Consider the following 24,638-nt stretch of genomic DNA (forward strand, 5'->3'; position numbering starts at 1 on the left):
CAGCGTAAAATTCTTTACAATCCTTGGTATTTTCAGTATCTTGCGATCATTTACACGAAAATGGCATCGAAAATTTTGAAAATGGCAAAAAATCGCAAATTTTCAAGACTATATACATGGAAAAAGTGACACATTTTTTTACCTCTTGGATTAATATAAAATTCCCAAAATATACGTATTTTGGGGTGAAATAAACGAAAATCCATGTTAAATCGCCTTAGAATTCATACTTTTTAAGATATGTGACATAAACTGAAACCCAATAGTATTTCGAAAATACGTTATTCATTATATAACTTAAAAACTAAAGGTTGTATAAGAATTATTATACTACCATCTGATTCAGCGTAAAATTCTTTACAATCCTTGGTATTTTCAGTATCTTGCGATCATTTACACGAAAATGGCATCGAAAATTTTGAAAATGGCCAAAAATCGCAAATTTTCACGACTATATACATGGAAAAAGTGACACATTTTTTTACCTCTTGGATTAATATAAAATTCCCAAAATATACGTATTTTGGGGTGAAATAAACGAAAATCCATGTTAAATCGCCTTAGAAATCATACTTTTTAAGATACGTGACGTAAACTGAAACCCAATAGTATTTCGAAAATACTTTTTTCATTATATAACTTGAAAACTAAAGGTTGTATAAAAATTATTATACTACCATCTGATTCAGCGTAAAATTCTTTACAATCCTTGGTATTTTCAGTATCTTGCGATCATTTACACGAAAATGGCATCGAAAATTTTGAAAATGGCAAAAAATCGCAAATTTTCACGACTATATACATGGAAAAAGTGACACATTTTTTTACCTCTTGGATTAATATAAAATTCCCAAAATATACGTATTTTGGGTTGAAATAAACGAAAATCCATGTTAAATCGCCTTAGAATTCATACTTTTTAAGATATGTGACCTAAACTGAAACCCAATAGTATTTCGAAAATACGTTTTTCATTATATAACTTGAAAACTAAAGGTTGTATAAAAATTATTATACTACCATCTGATTCAGCGTAAAATTCTTTACAATCCTTGGTATTTTCAGTATCTTGCGATCATTTACACGAAAATGGCATCGAAAATTTTGAAAATGGCCAAAAATCGCAAATTTTCACGACTATATACATGGAAAAAGTGACACATTTTTTTACCTCTTGGATTAATATAAAATTCCCAAAATATACGTATTTTGGGGTGAAATAAACGAAAATCCATGTTAAATCGCCTTAGAATTCATACTTTTTAAGATATGTGACGTAAACTGAAACCCAATAGTATTTCGAAAATACGTTATTCATTATATAACTTGAAAACTAAAGGTTGTATAAAAATTATCATACTACCATCTGATTCAGCGTAAAATTCTTTACAATCCTTGGTATTTTCAGTATCTTGCGATCATTTACACGAAAATGGCATCGAAAATTTTGAAAATGGCCAAAAATCGCAAATTTTCACGACTATATACATGGAAAAAGTGACACATTTTTTTACCTCTTGGATTAATATAAAATTCCCAAAATATACGTATTTTGGGGTGAAATAAACGAAAATCCATGTTAAATCGCCTTAGAACTCATACTTATTAAGATACGTGACGTAAACTGAAACCCAATAATATTTCGAAAATACTTTTTTCATTATATAACTTGAAAACTAAAGGTTGTATAAAAATTATTATACTACCATCTGATTCAGCGTAAAATTCTTTACAATCCTTGGTATTTTCAGTATCTTGCGATCATTTACACGAAAATGGCATCGAAAATTTTGAAAATGGCAAAAAATCGCAAATTTTCACGACTATATACATGGAAAAAGTGACACATTTTTTTACCTCTTGGATTAATATAAAATTCCCAAAATATACGTATTTTGGGGTGAAATAAACGAAAATCCATGTTAAATCGCCTTAGAATTCATACTTTTTAAGATATGTGACGTAAACTGAAACCCAATAGTATTTCGAAAATACGTTTTTCATTATATAACTTGAAAACTAAAGGTTGTATAAAAATTATTATACTACCATCTGATTCAGCGTAAAATTCTTTACAACCCCTGGTATTTTCAGTATCTTGCGATCATTTACACGAAAATGGCATCGAAAATTTTGAAAATGGCAAAAAATCGCAAATTTTCACGACTATATACATGGAAAAAGTGACACATTTTTTTACCTCTTGGATTAATATAAAATTCCCAAAATATACGTATTTTGGGGTGAAATAAACGAAAATCCATGTTAAATCGCCTTAGAACTCATACTTTTTAAGATACGTGACGTAAACTGAAACCCAATAGTATTTCGAAAATACATTTTTTAATTATATAACTTGATAACTAAAGGTTGTATAAAAATTATTATACTACCATCTGATTCAGTCAGCGAAAATTCTTTATAATTCTTGTAATTTTTATTAACCTACGATTATTTGAAAGGAAATGACAGTGAAATATATGATTATACTAGCGGCATTGGTGGAACCATGGTTTTGCTGAAGTTAAAAATTTAAGTCAACTTTAATTTTTAATTAATTGTCAAGATAGAAGATGGTTTTGGACAGCTTGCGTTCCTCAGGACCCCCCCTGGGATACGCTACTGGCCAACCAGCCCGCAAATGACGCTTATTCGATCCAAAATTCAAAACGGGTTCAAAAAAATCGAAAAAGAGATATACTGATGCAAAATCATTAAATTTTCAAGGTTACGTTATTAACAGATGTGCAATCGTTCGAATTGGATAGGAATACGTTTAGGATCAGATTATTTTAACATAATTTATGGATGCCATCTTGATTATTTGCTAAACACTGTACTAAGCAACAATGCTCAGCTGATAGGTTTCATTATTTACTAATTAAATGGTTATGGTAATCGTGAAAATTTGCGATTGTTATCATTTTCAATATTTTTGTTGTCATTTCTGTTCAAGTAGTCGCAGGTTAATGAAAGTTGCATAGATTACAGAGAATTTTACGCTGAATCGAATAATAATTTTCATACAGCCTTTTGTTTATAAGTATTTTCCGACGGTGACATTTTGCATGGGAAAATTGTCGTTTTAATTAATTTCCCCACAATTATATCATAGATTCTCGAATATTCCGAAATCAAAATTAGCCGAGTCGGTCTAACCGTTCTCCAGTTTTAGCGAGACTAACGAACGGAAATTCTAAAAGTTTTTAACCAAATAGATAATACTGAGACTCTGACGATGACGGCAATAATCGATATGAAATTTATTGACCATTAACGACCCCTGCGTCCTTCTCGCTCTGTCGTTCCGATTCTCTCACTCTCTCTCTCTCTCTCTCGCTCGTCCGTCTCCCTTCGAACCAATCGGTTTTTCGAAAACCGCTTGACCGACGACCGAGTCGACGCTACCAGGCATCAATGTCATCGATTGTTCGCCGTTCGAACGAACGAGCCGGCCATGATGCGAATTATTTTCGTTCACTTCTGTACGATAAACACTAATGACCTGCGAGTTTATTATTGGAGAAAAATATATTCACTTTTGTTCAGTTGGAGGTCGTGGGCTACGGAAGACGGTACGACGCGGCGTGACCGGCGACCATCATCGCCATCTTCTCGTTTCGCATTTTTTTGGCAAAGGTGGACGTTACTGATGCGCGTTCTATATATAGAACCGCCCGTAAGTCGTCGTGCTTGAGCGCGAGTGTGACTGTGTGTGCGTGTCTAGTTCTCGAAAGCGAAAACTGGGAGGTCGAGGGAGATGTGTTGGTTTTTGTGCTGTTGTTGCGGGAGGCGCAGGAAGAACGACGCCGATGTGGAGGGCAGGGAGTCGCCGGATTTCGGGAACAATCTCAGAAAGGTGATGATGCTTTGTCGGCCGTTTTCTGATCCGTCCAGGAATAGCGTTTTTCTCACCTTCTCTAAACTACACTGACATACGATCCAATTTCCTATCACGGAATTCTTTATAATTAAGAACCGTACCTAATAAAACAACTGGTGAACATATATAGAACATACTAGTGACAGTACACTGTACGATCTATGTTTTAACGGTAAAAAGTAGTTGAAATTACTCGCTGGTTTGTTGTACAATGTCCAAGTAATTGGCCTTGAAAGTTATGTTCGTTCACCTCTTTGACCATTCTCGTACGACCATGTATCTGTGCCAATCTATTGCCAGATAACCATCATTTGAATTGACTCTATATACTTTTAGATATCGAGTTTTAAGGTCCTGTCATAATAAAAGCAATTAAAATATATCAGATATCACAAGGCTAGTAAATGTGTACTATAATGATTTCAATTATCATTCTCTGTTTTTCCAGAATCCATTAAGTTTTGCCCATTCCGAGTATATCACTACATAGTATAAAACAAAGTCGCCTTTTCTGTCCCTATATCCCTATGTGCGCTTAAATCTTTAAAACTACGCAACGGATTTTGATGCGGTTTTTTTCAATAGATAGAGTGATTCAAGAGGAAGGTTTATATGTATAACACATGCATAATATACTAAGGCAACATTGCTAATTTTAGAGGTTTCTGACGTGATGTCGTAAATTAACCTATTTTTTTAGGCTTATTTAGCAATTAGCAAAAACGCTGCCTAACCCTACGAGTTAGATCAAATTAATGTACTACAGTATTGTACACCATAAAAAGGTCTACAAAAAAGTCCACGATGGTATATGTTTATCTTTTAGGGATAACCCACATTAACCATTTTTATTGTTTACTTTTTACGTGAGAAAATGGCTTATTTACGAAGCTATTTTAAGCAATACGGCATTAATCCTTATCGAATTAAGTACCTTAAATACAGTGTGCAATTAATATAGATCAATATGGTTCCTTACAGCATGTAAATTAAACAAATATTTTCGGAGATATTACAAATTTAAAATTTGCGTTTAAAAATGTGTAATGTAATAAAAATTGTATGAATTTAGATATTCCAAAGATAGCAGGAAATCTTCATAGTAAGTATAGGGGAAGAGGAATTGTTTTACTCCAAATTTAATGCGTGCAGGCCAAGGGCAGTAATGAATGAACCAAAAATACTGGATCGATTTTAATCATGTTTTCATTGAGTGACATAGGCATATATATTTTATGCCCGTGCAAAGTCGGAGCGGGCCGCTATGTTTTTATATACAACGTTCATATTTTTTCTGTAGTGTATTTAATTTAGTATCAGCATTGCACCCGTGCGAAGCCGGGGCGGGTCGCTAGTTTATGTATATATTGTTGTCTTAAAATAATAATTTGTTATTGATAATAGGAATCAATAGTTCTTAGCAATGAGATATTTAAGTTAAATAACGTGAAAACAGGATTTGTTTTAAAATTATTGTAAAGCTACGAATGCAAAATGGTCATATTCGTAGACTCTATCCCTGTAACTTTTTGATTTTGTAGATATTTCAAAAGATTTGTGTGCATAACATACAGTAGTGTATATAGAACCTCCCATAAGTCGTCGTGCTTGAGCGCGAGTGTGACTCTGTGTGCGTGTATAGTTTTCGAAAGCGAAAATGGAGGAGAGGTCGAGAGAGATGTGTTGGTTTTTGTGCTGTTGTTGCGGGAGGCCCAGGAAGAACGAGGCGAACAATCTTGGAAAGGTGATGATGCTTTGTCGGCCGTTTTCTGCTTCGTCCACCTCTTCGTTTCTACAGGTTTCACTTTTATCGTTCTATAAATTGATTTTAAAGGGAAACCGCTCGGATACGTTTGCTGTTGTTCGCCAACTGCAGGTTGAAACTTCACTATACAGTACATGTTATTTCCACGAAGTGTCAACAAGATTTTTCTTTCAGAGCGTTGAAAATGTCCGAAATTGTGCCGAGTAATCGCGTTTGCGGGAAGTTTTACTTTTTAATTTCAGTTCGAAGAAGAATGCGATTCAAGGTCATCCAGTGCGCTATGAATATTATGGCAACCGTGCTGTATCGATTTCAACATGTTAATCCTGGTTTTGACGTTTAACAGTGGTGATTTTGAAACCGACGACAAAAAGCGTTCTGGACAGTCAAAAAAGACTCGAAGACAAGGACTTGAAACTCAACAAAAATATGTAGGATTGTTGGGATTAAGACAACAAACAATTTTCAATCGGTCCCGACCTTCATAGAGTCAAGACGTGTTTTTTCATTCGCGAAAACGAGTCTCCTTATATATCAAATAAAAATACATCTATATATTTTTTACGGTCAACTTCGGTTAACGGTTTCAAAGAACTCCCAGGTACGGGATACGGCCAACCCAAAGTGAAGGAAATACGTGCTCTCAAACAAAAGACGTTCCACGTTTTCCAAAAAGGGGAAAAAGTGAAAGTTTGTGAAAAAAACATTTAATTATAACAGTACAACATGATGGACAACAACATGGATTTGAATATATTATTGAAAGAAAACGAAGAATTAAGAACGAATAACGAGCGTCTGAACCAACAACTGTTGCGATTATCTAAGGATATGACTGCTATATATGAAGACGAACTAGCATTAGAGGTAGGGGAATAGTCTGACTGGACCGAAGTAACAAACAAGAAGGATAAAAAGAGGAAGAAGTCAGAGATGACGCCTTCACCAATCGCAAAAAGTGCTATAAATATTAAAAAAAAAAGAAGCAAGAAGACAAAATCCCTCTGCCCACCCCCCGATCAAGGGAAGCAATGTTGGCAATTTTAATTTATTTAGATCGTAAATAAAGGGAGTAGCCTCTGACCGAGTGCAGTTTAAAGCTTTGTCTAACGATGATATTAACGTAACCCTTAGTAATGAAACGGATTACAGGAATGTAAAAAAGCATCTCATTGAGATGAAGAAAAACAATTCAATCAATAAACTCGAATACCACACTTATCAGTTAAAAAGTGATAAGTGGTATAGAGTAGTCATTAGAGGATTACCGTCCACACAAATCAGGACGATATTAAATTGGAATTACGGGCTTGCCTGACAACTAATGTAAATGGCGAAAAACAAATTAAAACTTTTCCGTTGTTCTACGTAGACGTGATACAAAACGAAAATAATAAACATATATATGACATAAATTATTTACTAGACTGTAGGATAAAAGGGGAACCTCTGAAGAAAAATAATAACATACCACAATGCACAAACTGTCAAAATCTTGGACACACTAAAAATTTTTGCAGTAGGGAACCAAGATGTGTGAAATGTGCCGGTAAACATCACACAACTCAGTGCAGAAAACAACGCAAATGCACCCTGCTAATTATAAAGGATATGCAGTATATAAAAAAAAAATAAAAGAACTCCAGCCAAAGAAAATTACAGCAGAACAACGCTTAAGACAAATTGACAAACCCAAAAACTCTGAGACAACATCTACCGTTGAAAATAAAAAAACCCAAGAAACCGTAAGACCATCGATATATCTCTGCCTAGGGCAATAGAAAAAGTGCAAGTGGCGGTCAACAAAATCTACAAATGGACGAAAGATTGGAAAATTCAACTTAATAGCACCAAATCTGTCCACGTTAATTTTTCATTGAGGCGAAATAATAAAACTTAATTATATCACTCAATGGATGCCCGATTCCTCAAGCAGAATCAGCCAAATACCTTGGAATCGATCTTGACAGTAGATTAAATTGAAAGCCTCACGTTATACAAAAAGCAAAAAACATTAGAACAAAAATAAAACAACTATACTGGTCAGTCGGAAGATACTCTCAACTTGATCTAAAATCAAAGAGGTTGATCTATAATACAATTATAAAGCCAATTTGGACCTATGGGGTGCAAATATGGGGTTGCACTAAAAATTCAAATCAGTTAGTCATACAGCGCTGTCAAAACAAGGTTCTTCGATTGATTACCAATGCCTATCGCTATGTAACCAATGAAGAACTGCACGATGACCTGGAAATCAAATGGATTTGCGAAGTTGTGCAGGATTTTAAGCAATACAACTGCTGGACAGCGCGCAGGATATCAGGAGATTGAAACGAACAAAACCATACGAACTTATATAAAGTGTATACATTTAGTGTAAAATATAGCTATAAGTTAATAATTTATTAATTAAATTAATTAAAATTATTATTTTATAATTGAGGAATACATACTGATGTATTTTCTCGCACTCGTCTTGCTTGTTTATTAATCCAAGTACATAGGAAAAGTAGTAATAAATTAATTGTAAATTAAGATTGTACTAAGCGTATCTAATAAAGATGTTATAAAAAAATCCAATCGCTTAAAGAATATGGGAATGATCCAAGAGCTTGGATATGTTGTGCTGTATGAAGTAAAGCCGAGGGACATTGAATGGGAATAGGAAGAGGAACTACCCCCAGGTCGTTCTTTATCACTGACATGACTAACTTTAGGTAGTTTACCACTTTTGAATCGTTCACATCACAATCGATAATCGTGATTTGCTACATACATCACCATAACTTTTAAAAGGGTTTCATGAGCTTGGATATCAAATTAAATAACAAAAGTAATGGATGTCGAAAGTGCAATTTTCAGCATTCCGTTGTTATCATCCATATACACTGAATAACCCAATAATATTATATAGGAAACTGTTATTTTATATCGAGAAATGTCAAAACAATCGAATTTAAGTTACGTTCGGTTGTTCCCATCGATACTTCGTATTTTCACCAATACATAACTCTGATCAAAATAAATACAAGAACCCAACAAAAAAGGTCCCGCTGATGAAAAAAAACCATTGTGCTATGTTGCCAAATGTCCGCAAAATTCTTCAAAACATTAGCGATAATAATTAGAGATTAGAATACATTTCAGCAAGATGATCTGCACTACATTCTTCGAAAAAGATCACGTTTTAATCCTCACGAACCACGTCAAATCAATTCGTCAGCAGATACACGTCGGCAAACTCGTTTGCTATCTCGTGGTGCTTCCCAAGAACGCTTTTATACCTTTATCGACGACAATATCATTCCATCACAATAACTAATGGGACTTTATAACAATAAGGTGATCGTTAAGTTCATTCTACGTTTCAATTTGGATCGATTAGGAAAAATGAGCGAGATAAGAGGGTACGGTGACGTCATTGAACAATAACGAATTTAAATAGAAATGGAATTAATCGAAATTATAGCGAAGGTCACGAATGAACTGGTTAAAAATAATCTTGTATTATTCAACCGATGAAATATTCGAATTGTACAGTTGGCATGATTATATAGGGTGGGCAATGTGTTGTTTTTTGCGAGTAAAAAAACAAATAAACCTAGTTACAATACCTTCGTTTTGAATTTGGAATAAATATTTGACCAGGTAGTATCAACTATACTAAGGACAACAAAAGAGGTATACAATATATAATGGACTAACTGCTAACAGGATTAGTTAACAAGAATTAGTTTTAGTAGCCCAAATTGAGAATGAATAAAATAGGAAAACAAAAACTTGAGGACAGTGTTTTCTAGTACAAATTAATGCTACATATAATCTGTAAAAAATATACTAGGGCTAATAAGAATAAACAGAGGACGAATACAAAATTAAGATAAATTGCTTGATATCAAGAGTGATAGAGGAAAGAAGAAAATAAAAACATGCAGATTCTTAGTAACTAACAGGTTAATTGAAAAGTCCCCGGCCTACCATAGTAAAACACATTTTTTTGCCAAAATCAGTTTTTTTTATTCAACATAATTCCCTTCAAGGGCGATACACTTGATATTATAGCAACTCTCCAACGTTTCGATACCAAAATAGAAGCAAAGGTCAAAATAGGCCTCAGTTTGGTCGATCACCTCTTCATTTAACGAAAATTTCTTCCCAGCGAGCATTATTTTGAGATCTGAGAACAGGAAATAGTCTCTGGGGGCCAGATCTAGAGAATACGGTGGGTGCGGAAGCAATTCGAAGCCCAATTCATGGTTTTTTGACACGGTGCATTGTCTTGGTGAAGCAGCACTTTCTTTTCCTTCAAATGCGGCCGTTTTTCGGTGATTTCGTCGTTCAAACGGTCCAATAACACTATGTAATAGTCGCTGTTCATGGTCCTTCCTTTTTCAACGTAGTCAATGAAAATTATTACGTCATAACCTTGCCAGTCGACTATTGCGTTTTCTCACGCTTTGGAGCGGGTTCGTCGTGTACAGTCCACTCGGATGACTGTCGATTGGACTTCGGAGTGAAATGATGGAGCCATGTTTCATCCATTGTCACATATCGACGCAAAAACTCGGGTTTATTACGCTTGATCATCTTCAAACACTGCTCCGAATCATCAACTAGCGGTTGTTTTTGATCAAAAGTGAGCTCGCGCGGCACCCACTTTGCACAGAGCTTTCCCGTACACATATTCGTGAATGATATGATGTACACGTTCAGTTGATATCTTTAGAGTATCTTATATTTCATTCAGTTTCAATTTACGGTTATTCAAAATCATTTTGTGAATTTTTTAAATGTTTTCGTTGGTAACAACTTCTTTTGGGCGTCCACTGCGTTCACCGTCTTCGGCGCTTATTTCACCACGTCTAAACTTACCATACCAATCGTTGATGGTTGATTTTCCTGGGGCAATGTCCAGAAACTCTACATCACGCCAAGTTTTTGCTTCAACTGTATTTTTTCCCTTCAAAAAGCAATATTATATCAACAAGCAAAATTTCTTTTTATCCATTTTTTCACAATAACAAAAGTTGCTTCACTCAAAATCCTATAAACCACAAACTAATGATCCGACAGCTATCAAATTTATACACGCATCTTTTGGGGGTTAGGGCTAACTAAAAAACATATGGATTTAATTCAAGTAGCGCCATCTATGTCAGGCCAGCGGCTTTTCAATTGATCTGTTAATTAGGTACTGTTTAAGCGTTGACAAAAGTTTAAGGTTCTATATCATAGTATTTTTGGAAACATATATACCAGCTTAGAAATAAGTCCCTGGGTTTTACCAGGTTACCTCATACTATATTTTGCATAATATTTTTCTCATTATTTCCACTATTTTCGGTTTCGATTTCGTCCAATCAGAGCTTAATTAAAAAGGTAAACAATAATGCCATTTAATGATCCATAAAAAGAACGAATATCGTCATGATATTCCTGATTCGGTCACCATAAGTAATCTATATTTATATGTAATTTACTGTAAGGAAGTCCATGTTCGTTTTTTTAGATAGACGCCTTCTTCTGAACACAGTGACGTAACTGAATATTGTTTAGTGAGGACTTATGAGTGTTTGGTGTAACGTGGTCAACTGTTTTAATATTATTTTATGAACAGATACATCAACATTTTAATGGTAATACAATTAATATAAGACTGTGAATTAATTTTGCGGGTTTTATGCGTCCTAGTTACGTCAATAGATCTTTATTTTTGTATACCTTTTCGAATAACGACTTGTTGGTCGTTAATTTCAAGATATTTTTAAGTTTTGGTATCTGTTCTTTCATTTCAGCCAAGTTTATTTTTTCGTTAAAACTTTCTAAAGTACTGCTAAAAATCGGCCGTCATTGGGACGCAGGTCTTGATTATTTAGTGATCTATAAAACAATTCGTTATGGGAGTAGAAATATTAATTCGGTTCGTTTAGGATAGCCGATCTCGATGGTTTCAGACTTTGTCTTTCCTATAAATTTATAGAGTAATAGAGCTGCACCTCAATGGGAATTTCTGGAACTATGGTACTTTGATTGTCGTTTGAGAAATTTGATTGCTTAGTTTACATTTCCCTTATAGACAGCTATAACGCATATATTTTGTTTTTCGGGCCTTTTAATTGGTTGCTAAACCATTTTCTTCTATGATTTAGCATGTGACCAACCAATGTTGATCAACCTCAACGATCACCAATGTGTTTTATGATTAATTCATATTATTAGGGATTTTTAAGTAGAACAATAGATTTTTGACATATAAATACTTGTAGAGCTAGGAACCGTATTTATCTCAGCTTCTCTTAGATATATTGAAACACGCGACACTAACAAGCGATTGCAGTGCCATCTAGTTGGCCCATGCCAGTTCCGCAATATAGGAATAACATTTTTCTCACCTTCTCTAAACTACACTGACATACGATCCAATTTCCTATCACGTTTCATTCAAAGAAAAAGTCATCAGGAATCCTTTATAATTAAGAACCGTACCTAATAAAACAACTGGTGAACATATATAGAACATACCAGTGACAGTACATTGTACGATCTATGTTTCAACGGTAAAGAGTATTGGAAATTACCCACTGGTTGGTTGTACAGTGTCCAAGTAATTGACCTTGAAAGTTATGTTCGTTCACCTCTTTGACCATTCTCGTACGACCATCTATCTGTGCTAATCTATTTCTAGATAACCATTATCCCAATTGATTCTATATACTTTTAAATAACGAGTTTTAATGTCCTTTTATAATAATATCAATTAAAATAGATAAGATATCACAAACCTAGTAAACGTGTACTATAATGATTTAAATTATCATTCTGTATTTTCAGAATCCATTAAGTTTTGCTCATTCCGGGTATATTTATGTATATATTGTTATCTTAAAATGATAATTTGTTATTGATAATAGGAATCAATAGTTCTTAGCAATGAGATATTTAAGTTAAATAACGTGAAAACAGGAATTGTTTTAAAATTATTGTAAAGCTACGAATGCAAAATGGTCATATTCGTAGACTTTATACCTATAACATTTTGATTTTGCAGATATTTCAAAAGATTTGTGTGCATATAGTAGAATATAAAATACGTGTAGTAGATAGGTTAAATAAGGTTTTCGTTTATTTTGATTTAGGTATTACAACGATTATTATGTAAATATTTTATTTTAAAACGTTTTTGTTTTATTATTTTGTACTTCTTAGTAAGTTCCTTATTTATGTTTTGATGTCGTTTCAATTTTTTTGCTAAAAATATTTTATAATACCATCAACCAATTTTCCTTTTTTGTTCCTTTAACTTGATATTTAGGATCAGTGCCAAGAAATTTACAATTCCAATGCTGCGACCGCTGGTTGGTTTCACTTTTGCCACCTGTTGCCTTGGTTCATCGGTCAGTGGCCACTGTTTTAATTTTTTTTTTTTCTCTACGTCCGTCGAGCAGCTGCACCTCAGTTTTGATTTCGTTCGTTTTCTTCACAAATTTTCACGTTTTATCACATAGAAGAATTTTGATGTAATATATATCGCATGGGAATAGGTGAAATTTTGTCATTTCGTCGCGATGATGAAATAATTCTGACGACGAACGTAAATACATGTTTACTCAATAGTAAATCCGTTCATGTCTGCTTAATTTGTGAGGAAGTAACTTGTCTTTAACTGGTGTTAGTCCATCATATGTTCAGTAATTCAAAATATTTGTGTTAAGTAGTTTGAAAGAGTGTTTGTGGTCAGGATGTCAGAGATATAAATTAGTAAAATTGTCAAATATGTTAGGGTTGATCAAAATTACAAGTATTATAAAAAGTTTTGTGCATAATCTAATGGTAGTAGACAGATTTTAATATAATCGTTACTTTTTAAGTTATATAACGAATAGTATATTTTCAAAAATGGAGTACATTTCAGTTTATGTGACATATCTTAAAAACTATACGTTTTAGAATAATTTGACATGGATTTTCGTTATTTTCAGCTCCAAATACATATATTTTGAGAGTTTTATCTTTATCTGAGAAGTAAAAAGAAATCGGCCTTTTTCCCATATATATTAGAATAATTTAACATGGATTTTCATCATATTCAGCTCCGAATACATATATTTTGAGGGTTTTATCTTTATCTGAGAAGTAAAAAGAAATCGGCCTTTTTTCCATATATATAGTCGTGAAAATTTGCGATTTTTGGCCATTTTGAAGTTTTTTACTGCCATTTCCCTTAAGATAATTGCAGGCTGATAAAAATTACAGGTATTATAAAGAATTTTGTGCTGAATCGAAAGGTAGTAGACGAATTTTAATATAATCGTTAGTTTTTAAGTTATACAACGAATAGTATATTTTCAAAAATTGAGTACATTTCAGTTTATGTGACATATCTTAAAAACTATACGTTTTAGAATAATTTGACATGGATTTTCGTCATATTCAGCTCCGAATACATATATTTTGAGAGTTTCATCTTTATCTGAGAAGTAAAAAGAAATCGGCCTTTTTTCCATATATATAGTCGTGAAAATTTGCGATTTTTGGCCATTTTGAGGTTTTTTACTGCCATTTCCGTTAAGATAATTGCAGGCTGATAAAAATTACAGGTATTATAAAGAATTTTGCGCTGAATCGAAAGGTAGTAGACGGATTTTAATATAATCGTTAGTTTTTAAGTTATACAACGAATAGTATATTTTCAAAAATTGAGTACCTTTCAGTTTATGTGACATATCTTAAAAACTATACGTTTTAGAATAATTTGACATGGATTTTCGTTATTTTCAGCTCAAAATACATATATTTTGAGAGTTTTATCTTTATCTGAGAAGTAAAAAGAAATCGGCCTTTTTCCCATATATATTAGTCGTGAAAATTTGCGATTTTTGGCCATTTTGAGGTTTTTTACTGCCATTTCCCTTAAGATAATTGCAGGCTGATAAAAATTACAGGTATTATAAAGAGTTTTGCGCAGAATCGAAATGTAGTAGACGGATTTTAATATAATCGTTAGTTTTTAAGTTATACAACGAATAGTATATTTTCAAAAATGGAGTACCTTTCAGTTTATGTGACATATCTTAAAAACTATACGTTTTAGAATAATTTGACATGGATTTTCGTCATATTCAAAATACATATATTTTGAGAGTTTTATCTTTACAGACAGATTTTAATATAATCGTTAATATCTATCTATCTATCTTTATCATATATATATATATATATATATATATATATATATATATATATATATATATATATATATATATATATATATATATATATATATATATATATATATATATATATATATATATAGTGAATTGATATCAAAAAAACATTATCACTGATGGATATCTGTACTATACATTTCATCCGTTTTACTTGGTACAGAAAACGGTGACAAAAATGGTTTACGCTTTTTATATAATATAAGAAAAAACATTTTATGTTAACATACTTTATTCCCTGGTTTCTCGTTACATGACCACCCAAAGGTCAAGCTACTTATCGACTGGATCATTATAAATAATTGCACGTGTATTGACCATATTTAATTACGATAAGAGAGAAACAAAAAACGATGTAATACCGATAAAAACCGAGGTGTAAGAACCCAACACAAGGTGAAACAAAAACAATACGACGGCGGCTAGAATACGCGCGTGACGTAACGTTACCAAGGCTAGGCCACCTTTCCAATGTGTGAGAATTTTTTTAAATGGACTTTTCGGTTATATAACACGGCGGAAGGTTTCGTGTTTAGAAGAAAAACCATCGATATTCGTGGATATGTCTCGTACTTTTGCTTGAAGAAATTTAGGTCACCGGAATGGAGCGAAAGCAGACATTACTTTGATAACAGGTCAATTGAACAGTCCTCAGTCTACCATGGTAAAACATATTTTTTGGCAAAATTAGTTTTTTATATTCAACATAATTCCCTTTAAAGGTGACTATAGCGACCCTTCAACTTTTCGATGCCATTTGTAGTACGATTTGTCCTTTGCTTCAAAATAGGCCTCAGTTTCTGCGATCACCTCTTCATTCGACTAACATTTCTTCCCTGCGAGCATTATTTTGAGATATGAAAAAGTAAATAGTCGCTGGGGGCCAGATCTGGAGAATAGGGTGGATGAGAAAGCAATTCGAAGCCCAATTCATGGATTTTTGACATGGTGCATTGTCTTGGTGAAGCGACACTTTCTTTTTCTTCAAATGCCGCCGTTTTTCGGCGATTTCGTCCTTCAAACGGTCTAATAACGCTATGTAATAGTCGCATGTTGATGGTACTTCCTTTTTCAAGGTATTTAATGCCATGCGCATCCCAAAATACAGACGCCATAACCTTGCCAGCCAACTGTTGCGTTTTCCCACGCTTTGGAATGGGTTTATCGTGTTCAGTCCACTCGGATGAGTGTCGATTTTACTTCGGAGTGAAATGATGGGGCCGTGTTTCATCCATTGTCACATATCGACTCAAAAACTCGGGTTTATTACGCTTGATCACCTTCAAACACTGCTCCGAATCATCAACTCGTCGTTGTGTTTGGTCAAAAGTGAGCTCGCGCGGCACCCTCTTTGCACAGAGCTTTCGTGACAGCCCAAATATTCGTGAATGATATGATGTACACGTTCAGTAGATATCTTTAGAGTGTCTGCTATTTCATTCAATTTTAATTTATGGTCATTCAAAATCATTTTGTGGAGAGATGACTTAAATACGTCAAACAACTGCATGTCGCTAATATAATAAATTGGGGGGTTCCACTTCGAACCATATCGAAATCGAACTGTAGTTTTAGATAATAAATTATCAATATCTAATATTATGATATCTTAACGACTGTCTAACTGTTTTGTTAGCGCAGATGACGAAAAAAAGTTTAAAATAACGATTTTATCGAACATCTGGGATATGATGCCGTTGAAATAATATTTTGTTAAGCAAGCAGGTATAACATAAAGGCATCTGCTAACAACAAAAATGTAAAATATTTACTTAATCTCGGTGTCTATGAACTCTGTGTCACATTGGAGACCACCGATTATGAAAACTTGGAAAATTAATTTTCATAACAAATGTCTTTAAGTTTTTTTAATAATAATTTAATATATAAAAAAATGTGTTTTTATTTTTAGGTTTAGCTGTTATTTTACCTGTCAACATATTCCTCCTTCTTTTACTTTCTTATTATTATGAAGATTCTACCTCTGTTGCTGTATAGTGGTTAGCCAACTTATTAGAGACAATATTGAGATATACTTCTTTCAATATCTTTCTTCATTTCATGATTCATTCTTATTCTGCAGTGAGCCTCAACTATTCTTATTGTCTTTAATAAGATGAAACAACGACTCTAAATCAAATTCATGATAATAACACTTGTTGATCATTAGAAGCAAGGAAACATATCCACTTCGGAATCGTTTTTAACTGTTTCTTTCGATAGGTTTTTTGTAACATTCTATGACTTGTTGAAGACCTCCTATTTTCTTCTGCATTTCATATATATGTTGGAACACTTGTTCATTGATGTTTTGAAAATGGCTGAAAGATTTAAAATGATAACAGGCTTTTGCTGCAGATGTGGTTTGACGTGAGCCTACAGACTAATATAGACCGAGTTTTTATTTACCATAACGCAAATATAATGCAAATTAAAAAGATTAAGAAAGTGTGGCTGATATGCGAGAGAAAGAGATGATGCCATGAACCACATAGATGGACTTTCGTGGCCGAGCTTACAGCAGTAGAATTTTGGGTAGGATGATGCCAAGGTCAGTCAATTAGTCACCGGTTAATTCTTTGTATATTCAGGCACTGGGTAGGGACCAAGTTTCCACCTTATGCTACCTCATGGTTAAAGTGATTTTTTCGGGAAATTATCACTTGGTGCTAAAACGGGTTAATATGGTGGGCGTGACTGATGATGATGGAGATGGTGGATATTTCGAACTCTGTGGATGTATCTGTATTTAATTAGTTAGTCTTATTTGTCAGAACATGGTAGTTCCTGATAAACTGCAGATTTTTTTATCAAAACCGATGTTCTTAATCTACCATTTAACTCATCTGTACCATATATTCTGTATTGTGTGTTATTTGCGGAAGAACTTTCTCCTCTGATGCAGTAAACATCAGGTGATCTCTTAGTCCGGTTAATTACTGGCCAGTTTTAACGGCTAACTTGATTTGTGTTGATATAATCTTTATGACAGAGAACAAGTTCATCTAGAATATCATCCAATCTATCACTACCGTAAATATTTCATTCACTTTCTCTGTGTTATGAATTAAATCCAAATAGCAATGTTTTGGCGAAGGCGCCCGCGGGTAATACGATTTTTTCAAAAACCGTTTATTTGAGCCTGTTGGTATGTATTTAGAGTTCAGTGTCACGGTATGATTCACACGAAGCGAAATTTTGATTTTTGTTTACATAGTTTTAATGGTTTCCGACAGAACTGAAAACATTTATTTTTATTTTCCTTGAGTTATGATTGTATCCACACGCGAGTATTATGCTCGTCATATACTGATTCGTATCAGTTTATTTGATTTATTAGACAAACGAGCATAAAATGTTGTGGCGAATGCGCCCAAAGGTAATACGATTGTTTCTATAATTACCTAGGTGTTAGTGTGTATTTATAGTTCAATCATGTAGGATGATTAGTAGGAAGTTTGTAACCTTAATTTGTGTTGATTTTAATACTTTAGGTAAGATAATTTTTTTAAACGATGTACTATTATATGAGTGGTAGCTGTAAATAATGGATTCATTATCTTTGTGTTCCTGTTCGGATATTCGTCTGTCCGTCATATGCCGATTTCGTATCAGTTTGTTTAATTAAAATGAGCAAGTATTTTGGCGAATGCGCCCACGGGTAATACGATTTTTTAAAAACTATCTATTCATTGAACTTTATCAGTGTATATTTATTTATAGTTTAGTGTTTTAGGATGATTAATAGGAAACCAGATCTTGTTAAGTCGTTAGAGGAACTTGTTTGCGATAATATGTTTCAGTCATATGAGTAGAAAGTGTAAAAGCGCCCATTGTCACTGCATCGAAATCATAATACGGCGACGATTGTCATTTTTTTGTCGGGTTCTTTCACCGCCGACGTTGTTTCATAGCTAGTCTGTTATAAAATTAAGTTTTTTTTATTAATTTAATTTAATTGGTAAGCATATACTGGGTATATAAGAGAAATTATTGTATAGTTATATAAACATTGTTAATATTAATTAAATTTAATAAGATAATCTTTGTTGTATGGTTAACAAATTCAAGTCGTTATCTAGGATTGAAATATCGCCTTATATAGACATACAATTTAGTGTGATATCAATGTTAATTGTCTGATAATTTCTTATAATTAGTTACTGAATTCATAGGAACCTTGGATTAGAAATCGCTTATGAATAATGGGGCATAAAAGTATATCGTGATTGTATTTTTGAAGGAAATAGTTTTTAGGGATTTTTTCTTATATATTCAGAGTTTTGTTCAAATTGTATTCAGCCCACATTGGTTGGTTATAGTATATTTTCTGTTCTTATAAGGACTACAGTGCTTGGCTCATGTATCGTAATGTTCTTATGTTGTAAAATAAACTATGAGGACACTTTTTATGATAAATAGTTTTTAAATAAAACTGGTATAACTTTCAATACAGGTATAGTAAAGGGGTATAGATCAAATCTCATCAACTTTTGCAAATAGTGGGAATTTAGTTTCGAAATCACTGTTCTAACATCTGAATTCCTGTGTATTTTCGTGAAACAAACTATTGGAGACATCGTTGACCCTTATTGCTTTAAAAATGAAGCTAATTGAATGTATATATATATAATATATACTTCTATATATAATATATATATATATATATATATATATATATATATATATATATATATATATATATTAATATTATTATCTTTCTTATGATATGACTTTTATTTAGATTAAAAATTTTATTAGTTTTTGGAAATACCTCCTGTAACATAGGTTCGTCATTTCTATTGTAAATATTTCGAGACTAATTAACAGACCCAATACAGGGTGTCTCAAATTTTTTAATGGTTATGTTGCCCCATTGTTATAATTTTCTTCAAGTGTTTTAATATACCTAACATAATTTTGTTGATGATGTCTTTTTGTAATAGAGACAGGTTTTTCTAAGGGAATTCACTGACCATAAGCATGCTGTGATTCGTTACGTGTTATGATTTAATTCATATGTCTGTTGATTCTACTCACATTCGTCTGAAAACTACACATATTAGCTTTACCTTCGCGTCACAAAGATGCGAAACTGCAAGAGTTATTGGATGAAGACTTATCTATAATATAATATAAATGTAAACCAAGAAACGATTACCGATCGATGGGAATATCCAAAACATGGGAAGATGGGTGGCAGATCAATTGAATGCCAGGCAAATGGAAAATCGAAAAATCGTCTGTAAAAGGCTGCTTCGAACGCATGACCGGAAGTCATTTCTCGTGACGGGTGATGAAAAGTGGATTTATTTTGTGAACCCTATGAGAAAGCTCTGTGCAAAGTGGGTGCCGCGCGAGCTCACTTTTGACCAAAACCAACGACGAGTTGATGATTCGGAGCAGTGTTTGAAAATGATCAAGCGTAATAAACACGGGTTTTTGTGTCGACATGTGGCAATAGATGAAACATGGCTCCATCATTACACTCTGAAGTCCAATCGACAGTCATCCGAGTGGACTGCACACGATGAACCCCCTCCAAAGCTTGGGAAAACACAATAGTCGGCTAGCAAGGTTATGAGGTCTGTATTTTGAGATGCGCATGGAATAATTTTCATTGACTACCTTTAAAAAGGAAGGACCATCAACAGCGACTATTACATAGCGTTACTGGACCGTTTGAAGAACGAAATCGCCGAAAAACGGCCACATTCGAAGAAAAAGAAAGTGCTGGGAATTGGGATTCGAATTGCTTCCTCATCCACCGTATTCTCCAGATCTGGCCCCCGGCGACTATTTCCTGTTCTCAGATCTCAAAAGAATGCTCGCTGGGAAGAAATTTTCGTCGGATGAAGAGGTGATCGCCGAAACTGAGGCCTATTTTGAAGCAAAAGACAAATCGTAGTCGCTATAATCAGTGTATCACCCTTGAAGGGAATTATGTTGAATAAAAAAATTAATTTTGCCAAAAAGATGTGTTTTACTATGGTAGGCCGGGGACCTTTCAATTGACCTGTCATTATCGTACTCTCCAGGACTCGGTCCGTGCGACTATCAACATTTCGCATTAATCAGACACGCGCTTGCAGAACAGCACGTACTAGAAAATGACTAAACAAGTTTTTTGGGATGGCCCCCTTAAGTTCCCTGAAAGATGGGCAAGATGCATATAATTAAACATATTTTTGCATTTTCTTGAAAATGATGTAGTTTTTTTTGCGAAAAAAAAAACGATAATGATTTTCCGGTACAACTATAATAAAATACGTTGTACTTTTTTCGCTTGTTCTTCCCAATAAAGTTTCAAGTTTAAAAAAACTTTTAAAAAGTAATTTAATAGGCCTGATAACAATCGTAACGTATTCACTGCCTTCATTACCTCATCCGTTCCACGTCCCCACCAAGTCCCTCATCAGAATTGTCATTAAACGCTTTTATAGCGTGGTTTACTGGATTTCGATTAGCCATTTAGCCGCACACGTGTCTTGGCTTGGGCGCCTGACGCCGCTCGGTATTGTGTTTAGTTTCTAACGGTGTGTGATTTCGTGCGCTTAGCTGCCCGATCACTTAACATCTGCTGGTGTGGTAACAGCGACGGACGAGGTGTGTATATTGTGATTTTTCGATTTGTTGGAAACCGTTGGTGTTTCTATTATTAGCGCGTGTTTATTTTTCGCCTCTTGAGAGGGAATCGCGTTGTATATATATCGATGGGAAATAAACAAGAGGAAACAAGCCATAATACGATATGTAATTGTGATATGACGCAGTATGTTGGAGAAGTGATTTTAACTTTATTTTCGGTTGTAAATGATCGAAGAGCGAACCTGTAAGGGTTTATTTTGCTGCCATATCCGTTTAAATAATCGCAAATCGCATCATAACTTACAGGATTTATAAATAATTTTACGTTGCATCGAACGTTAGTATTATAATTTTTACACAACCTTTGGTTTCGGAGTTAAACAAAAATGTTTTTTCATAAAATGAGTGGATTGCAGTTTATGTCCTATAACTTAAAAACTATACATTTTAAAGCAATTTAAAATAGGTTTTCGGTTTAGTCAGTTAGTCAGATGTGAACATTTTTGCCACTTTTTCCATATAAAAGTCTTGAAAATTTGCGATTTTTTGCTATTTTTAATGTTTTTGCAGCCATTTCCGTTTAAATAATGACAGGTTAATGAAAGTTATAGGGATTATAAAGAATTTTGCGCTGAATCGAATGGTAGTTTAATAATTTTTGTATAGTCTTTAGTTTTTAAGTTATTCAACAAAAAGTATATTTTCAAAAAATGAGTGGATTGCAGTTTATGTCCTATAACTTAAAAACTATACAATTTAAAGCAATTTAAAATAGGTTTTCGGTTTAGTCAGTTCAAAACACATATATTTTGAGAGTTTCAGCTTGATTGGAGAGGTGAACATTTTTGACACTTTTTCCATATATATAGTCGTGAAAATTTGCGATTTTTTGCTATTTTTAATGTTTTTGCTGCGATTTCCGTTTAAATAATGACAGGTTAATGAAAGTTACAGGGATTATAAAGAATTTTGCGCTGAATCGAGTGGTAGTTTAATAATGTTTGTATAGTCTTTAGTTTTTAAGTTATTCAACAAAAAGTATATTTTCAAAAAATGAGTGGATTGCAGTTTATGTCCTATAACTTAAAAACTATACAATTTAAAGCAATTTAAAATATAACACATATATTTTGAGAGTTTCAGCTTGATTGGAGAGGTGAAAAATTTTGACACTTTTTCCATATATATAGTCGTGAAAATTTGCGATTTTTTGCTATTTTTAATGTTTTTGCTGCGATTTCCGTTTAAATAATGACAGGTTAATGAAAGTTACAGGGATTATAAAGAATTTTGCGCTGAATCGAGTGGTAGTTTAATAATGTTTGTATAGTCTTTAGTTTTTAAGTTATTCAACAAAAAGTATATTTTCAAAAAATGAGTGGATTGCAGTTTATGTCCTATAACTTAAAAACTATACAATTTAAAGCAATTTAAAATAGGTTTTCGGTTTAGTCAGTTCAGAACACATGTATTTTGAGAGTTTCAGCTTGATTGGAGAGGTGAACATTTTTGCCACTTTTTCCATATATATAGTCGTGAAAATTTGCGATTTTTTGCTATTTTTAATGTTTTTGCAGCCATTTCCGTTTAAGTAATGACAGGTTAATGAAAGTTACAGGGATTATAAAGAATTTTGCGCTGAATCGAGTGGTAGTTTAATAATGTTTGTATAGTCTTTAGTTTTTAAGTTATTCAACAAAAAGTATATTTTCAAAAAATGAGTGGATTGCAGTTTATGTCCTATAACTTAAAAACTATACAATTTAAAGCAATTTAAAATAGGTTTTCGGTTTAGTCAGTTCAGAACACATATATTTTGAGAGTTTCAGCTTGATTGGAGAGGTGAACATTTTTGCCACTTTTTCCATATATATAGTCATGAAAATTTGCGATTTTTTGCTATTTTTAATGTTTTTGCAGCCATTTCCGTTTAAATAATGACAGGTTAATGAAAGTTACAGGGATTATAAAGAATTTTGCGCTGAATCGAATGGTAGTTTAATAATTTTTGTATAGTCTTTAGTTTTTAAGTTATTCAACAAAAAGTATATTTTCAAAAAATGAGTGGATTGCAGTTTATGTCCTATAACTTAAAAACTATACAACTTAAAGCAATTTAAAATAGGTTTTCGGTTTAGTCAGTCCAAAACACATATATTTTGAGAGTTTCAGCTTGATTGGAGATGTGAACATTTTTGCCACTTTTTCCATATATATAGTCGTGAAAATTTGCGATTTTTTGCTATTTTTAATGTTTTTGCTGCGATTTCCGTTTAAATAATGACAGGTTAATGAAAGTTACAGGGATTATAAAGAATTTTGCGCTGAATCGAATGGTAGTTTAATAATGTTTGTATAGTCTTTAGTTTTTAAGTTATTCAACAAAAAGTATATTTTCAAAAAATGAGTGGATTGCAGTTATTGTCCTATAACTTAAAAACTATACATTTTAAAGCAATTTAAAATAGGTTTTCGTTTTAGTCAGTCCAAAACACATATATTTTGAGAGTTTCAGCTTGATTGGAGAGGTGAACATTTTTGCCACTTTTTCCATATATATAGTCGTGAAAATTTGCGATTTTTTGCTATTTTTAATGTTTTTGCAGCCATTTCCGTTTAAGTAATGACAGGTTAATGAAGGTTACAGGGATTATAAAGAATTTTGCGCTGAATCGAGTGGTAGTTTAATAATGTTTGTATAGTCTTTAGTTTTTAAGTTATTCAACAAAAAGTATATTTTCAAAAAATGAGTGGATTGCAGTTTATGTCCTATAACTTAAAAACTATACAACTTAAAGCAATTTAAAATAGGTTTTCGGTTTAGTCAGTCCAAAACACATATATTTTGAGAGTTTCAGCTTGATTGGAGAGGTGAACATTTTTGCCACTTTTTCCATATATATAGTCGTGAAAATTTGCGATTTTTTGCTATTTTTAATGTTTTTGCTGCCATTTCCGTTTAAATAATGACAGGTTAATGAAAGTTACAGGGATTATAAAGAATTTTGCGCTGAATCGAATGGTAGTTTAATAATTTTTGTATAGTCTTTAGTTTTTAAGTTATTCAACAAAAAGTATATTTTCAAAAAATGAGTGGATTGCAGTTTATGTCCTATAACTTAAAAACTATACAATTTAAAGCAATTTAAAATAGGTTTTCGGTTTAGTCAGTCCA

At 33.0% G+C, this 24,638-nt stretch overlaps 1 protein-coding gene across 3 annotated transcripts in view; it reads left to right on the top strand.

Moving 5' to 3' along the window:
• Window positions 1-24,638, top strand: part of LOC143200137 (uncharacterized) — a 66,008-nt gene that overhangs the window by 5,631 nt on the left and 35,739 nt on the right. The window contains exon 1 of one of the 3 annotated variants that reach the window (XM_076410508.1): window positions 3,628-3,859. The exons of 1 other annotated variant lie outside the window; for it this stretch is intronic. In XM_076410508.1, coding sequence (XP_076266623.1) covers window positions 3,761-3,859 — 99 coding nt within the window. In that variant the 5' untranslated portion in view covers window positions 3,628-3,760. Of the gene's footprint in view, window positions 1-3,627; window positions 3,860-18,128; window positions 18,255-24,638 lie in introns of those variants that run through there. One more of the 3 variants, XM_076410512.1, reaches the window with a different exon arrangement.

The sequence above is a fragment of the Rhynchophorus ferrugineus genome, unplaced genomic scaffold (genome assembly GCF_030347505.1).
Source record: "Rhynchophorus ferrugineus isolate W39M unplaced genomic scaffold, kcgeb_rfMv2 rfM7, whole genome shotgun sequence".
In the NCBI taxonomy this organism is placed as follows: domain Eukaryota; kingdom Metazoa; phylum Arthropoda; class Insecta; order Coleoptera; family Curculionidae; genus Rhynchophorus; species Rhynchophorus ferrugineus.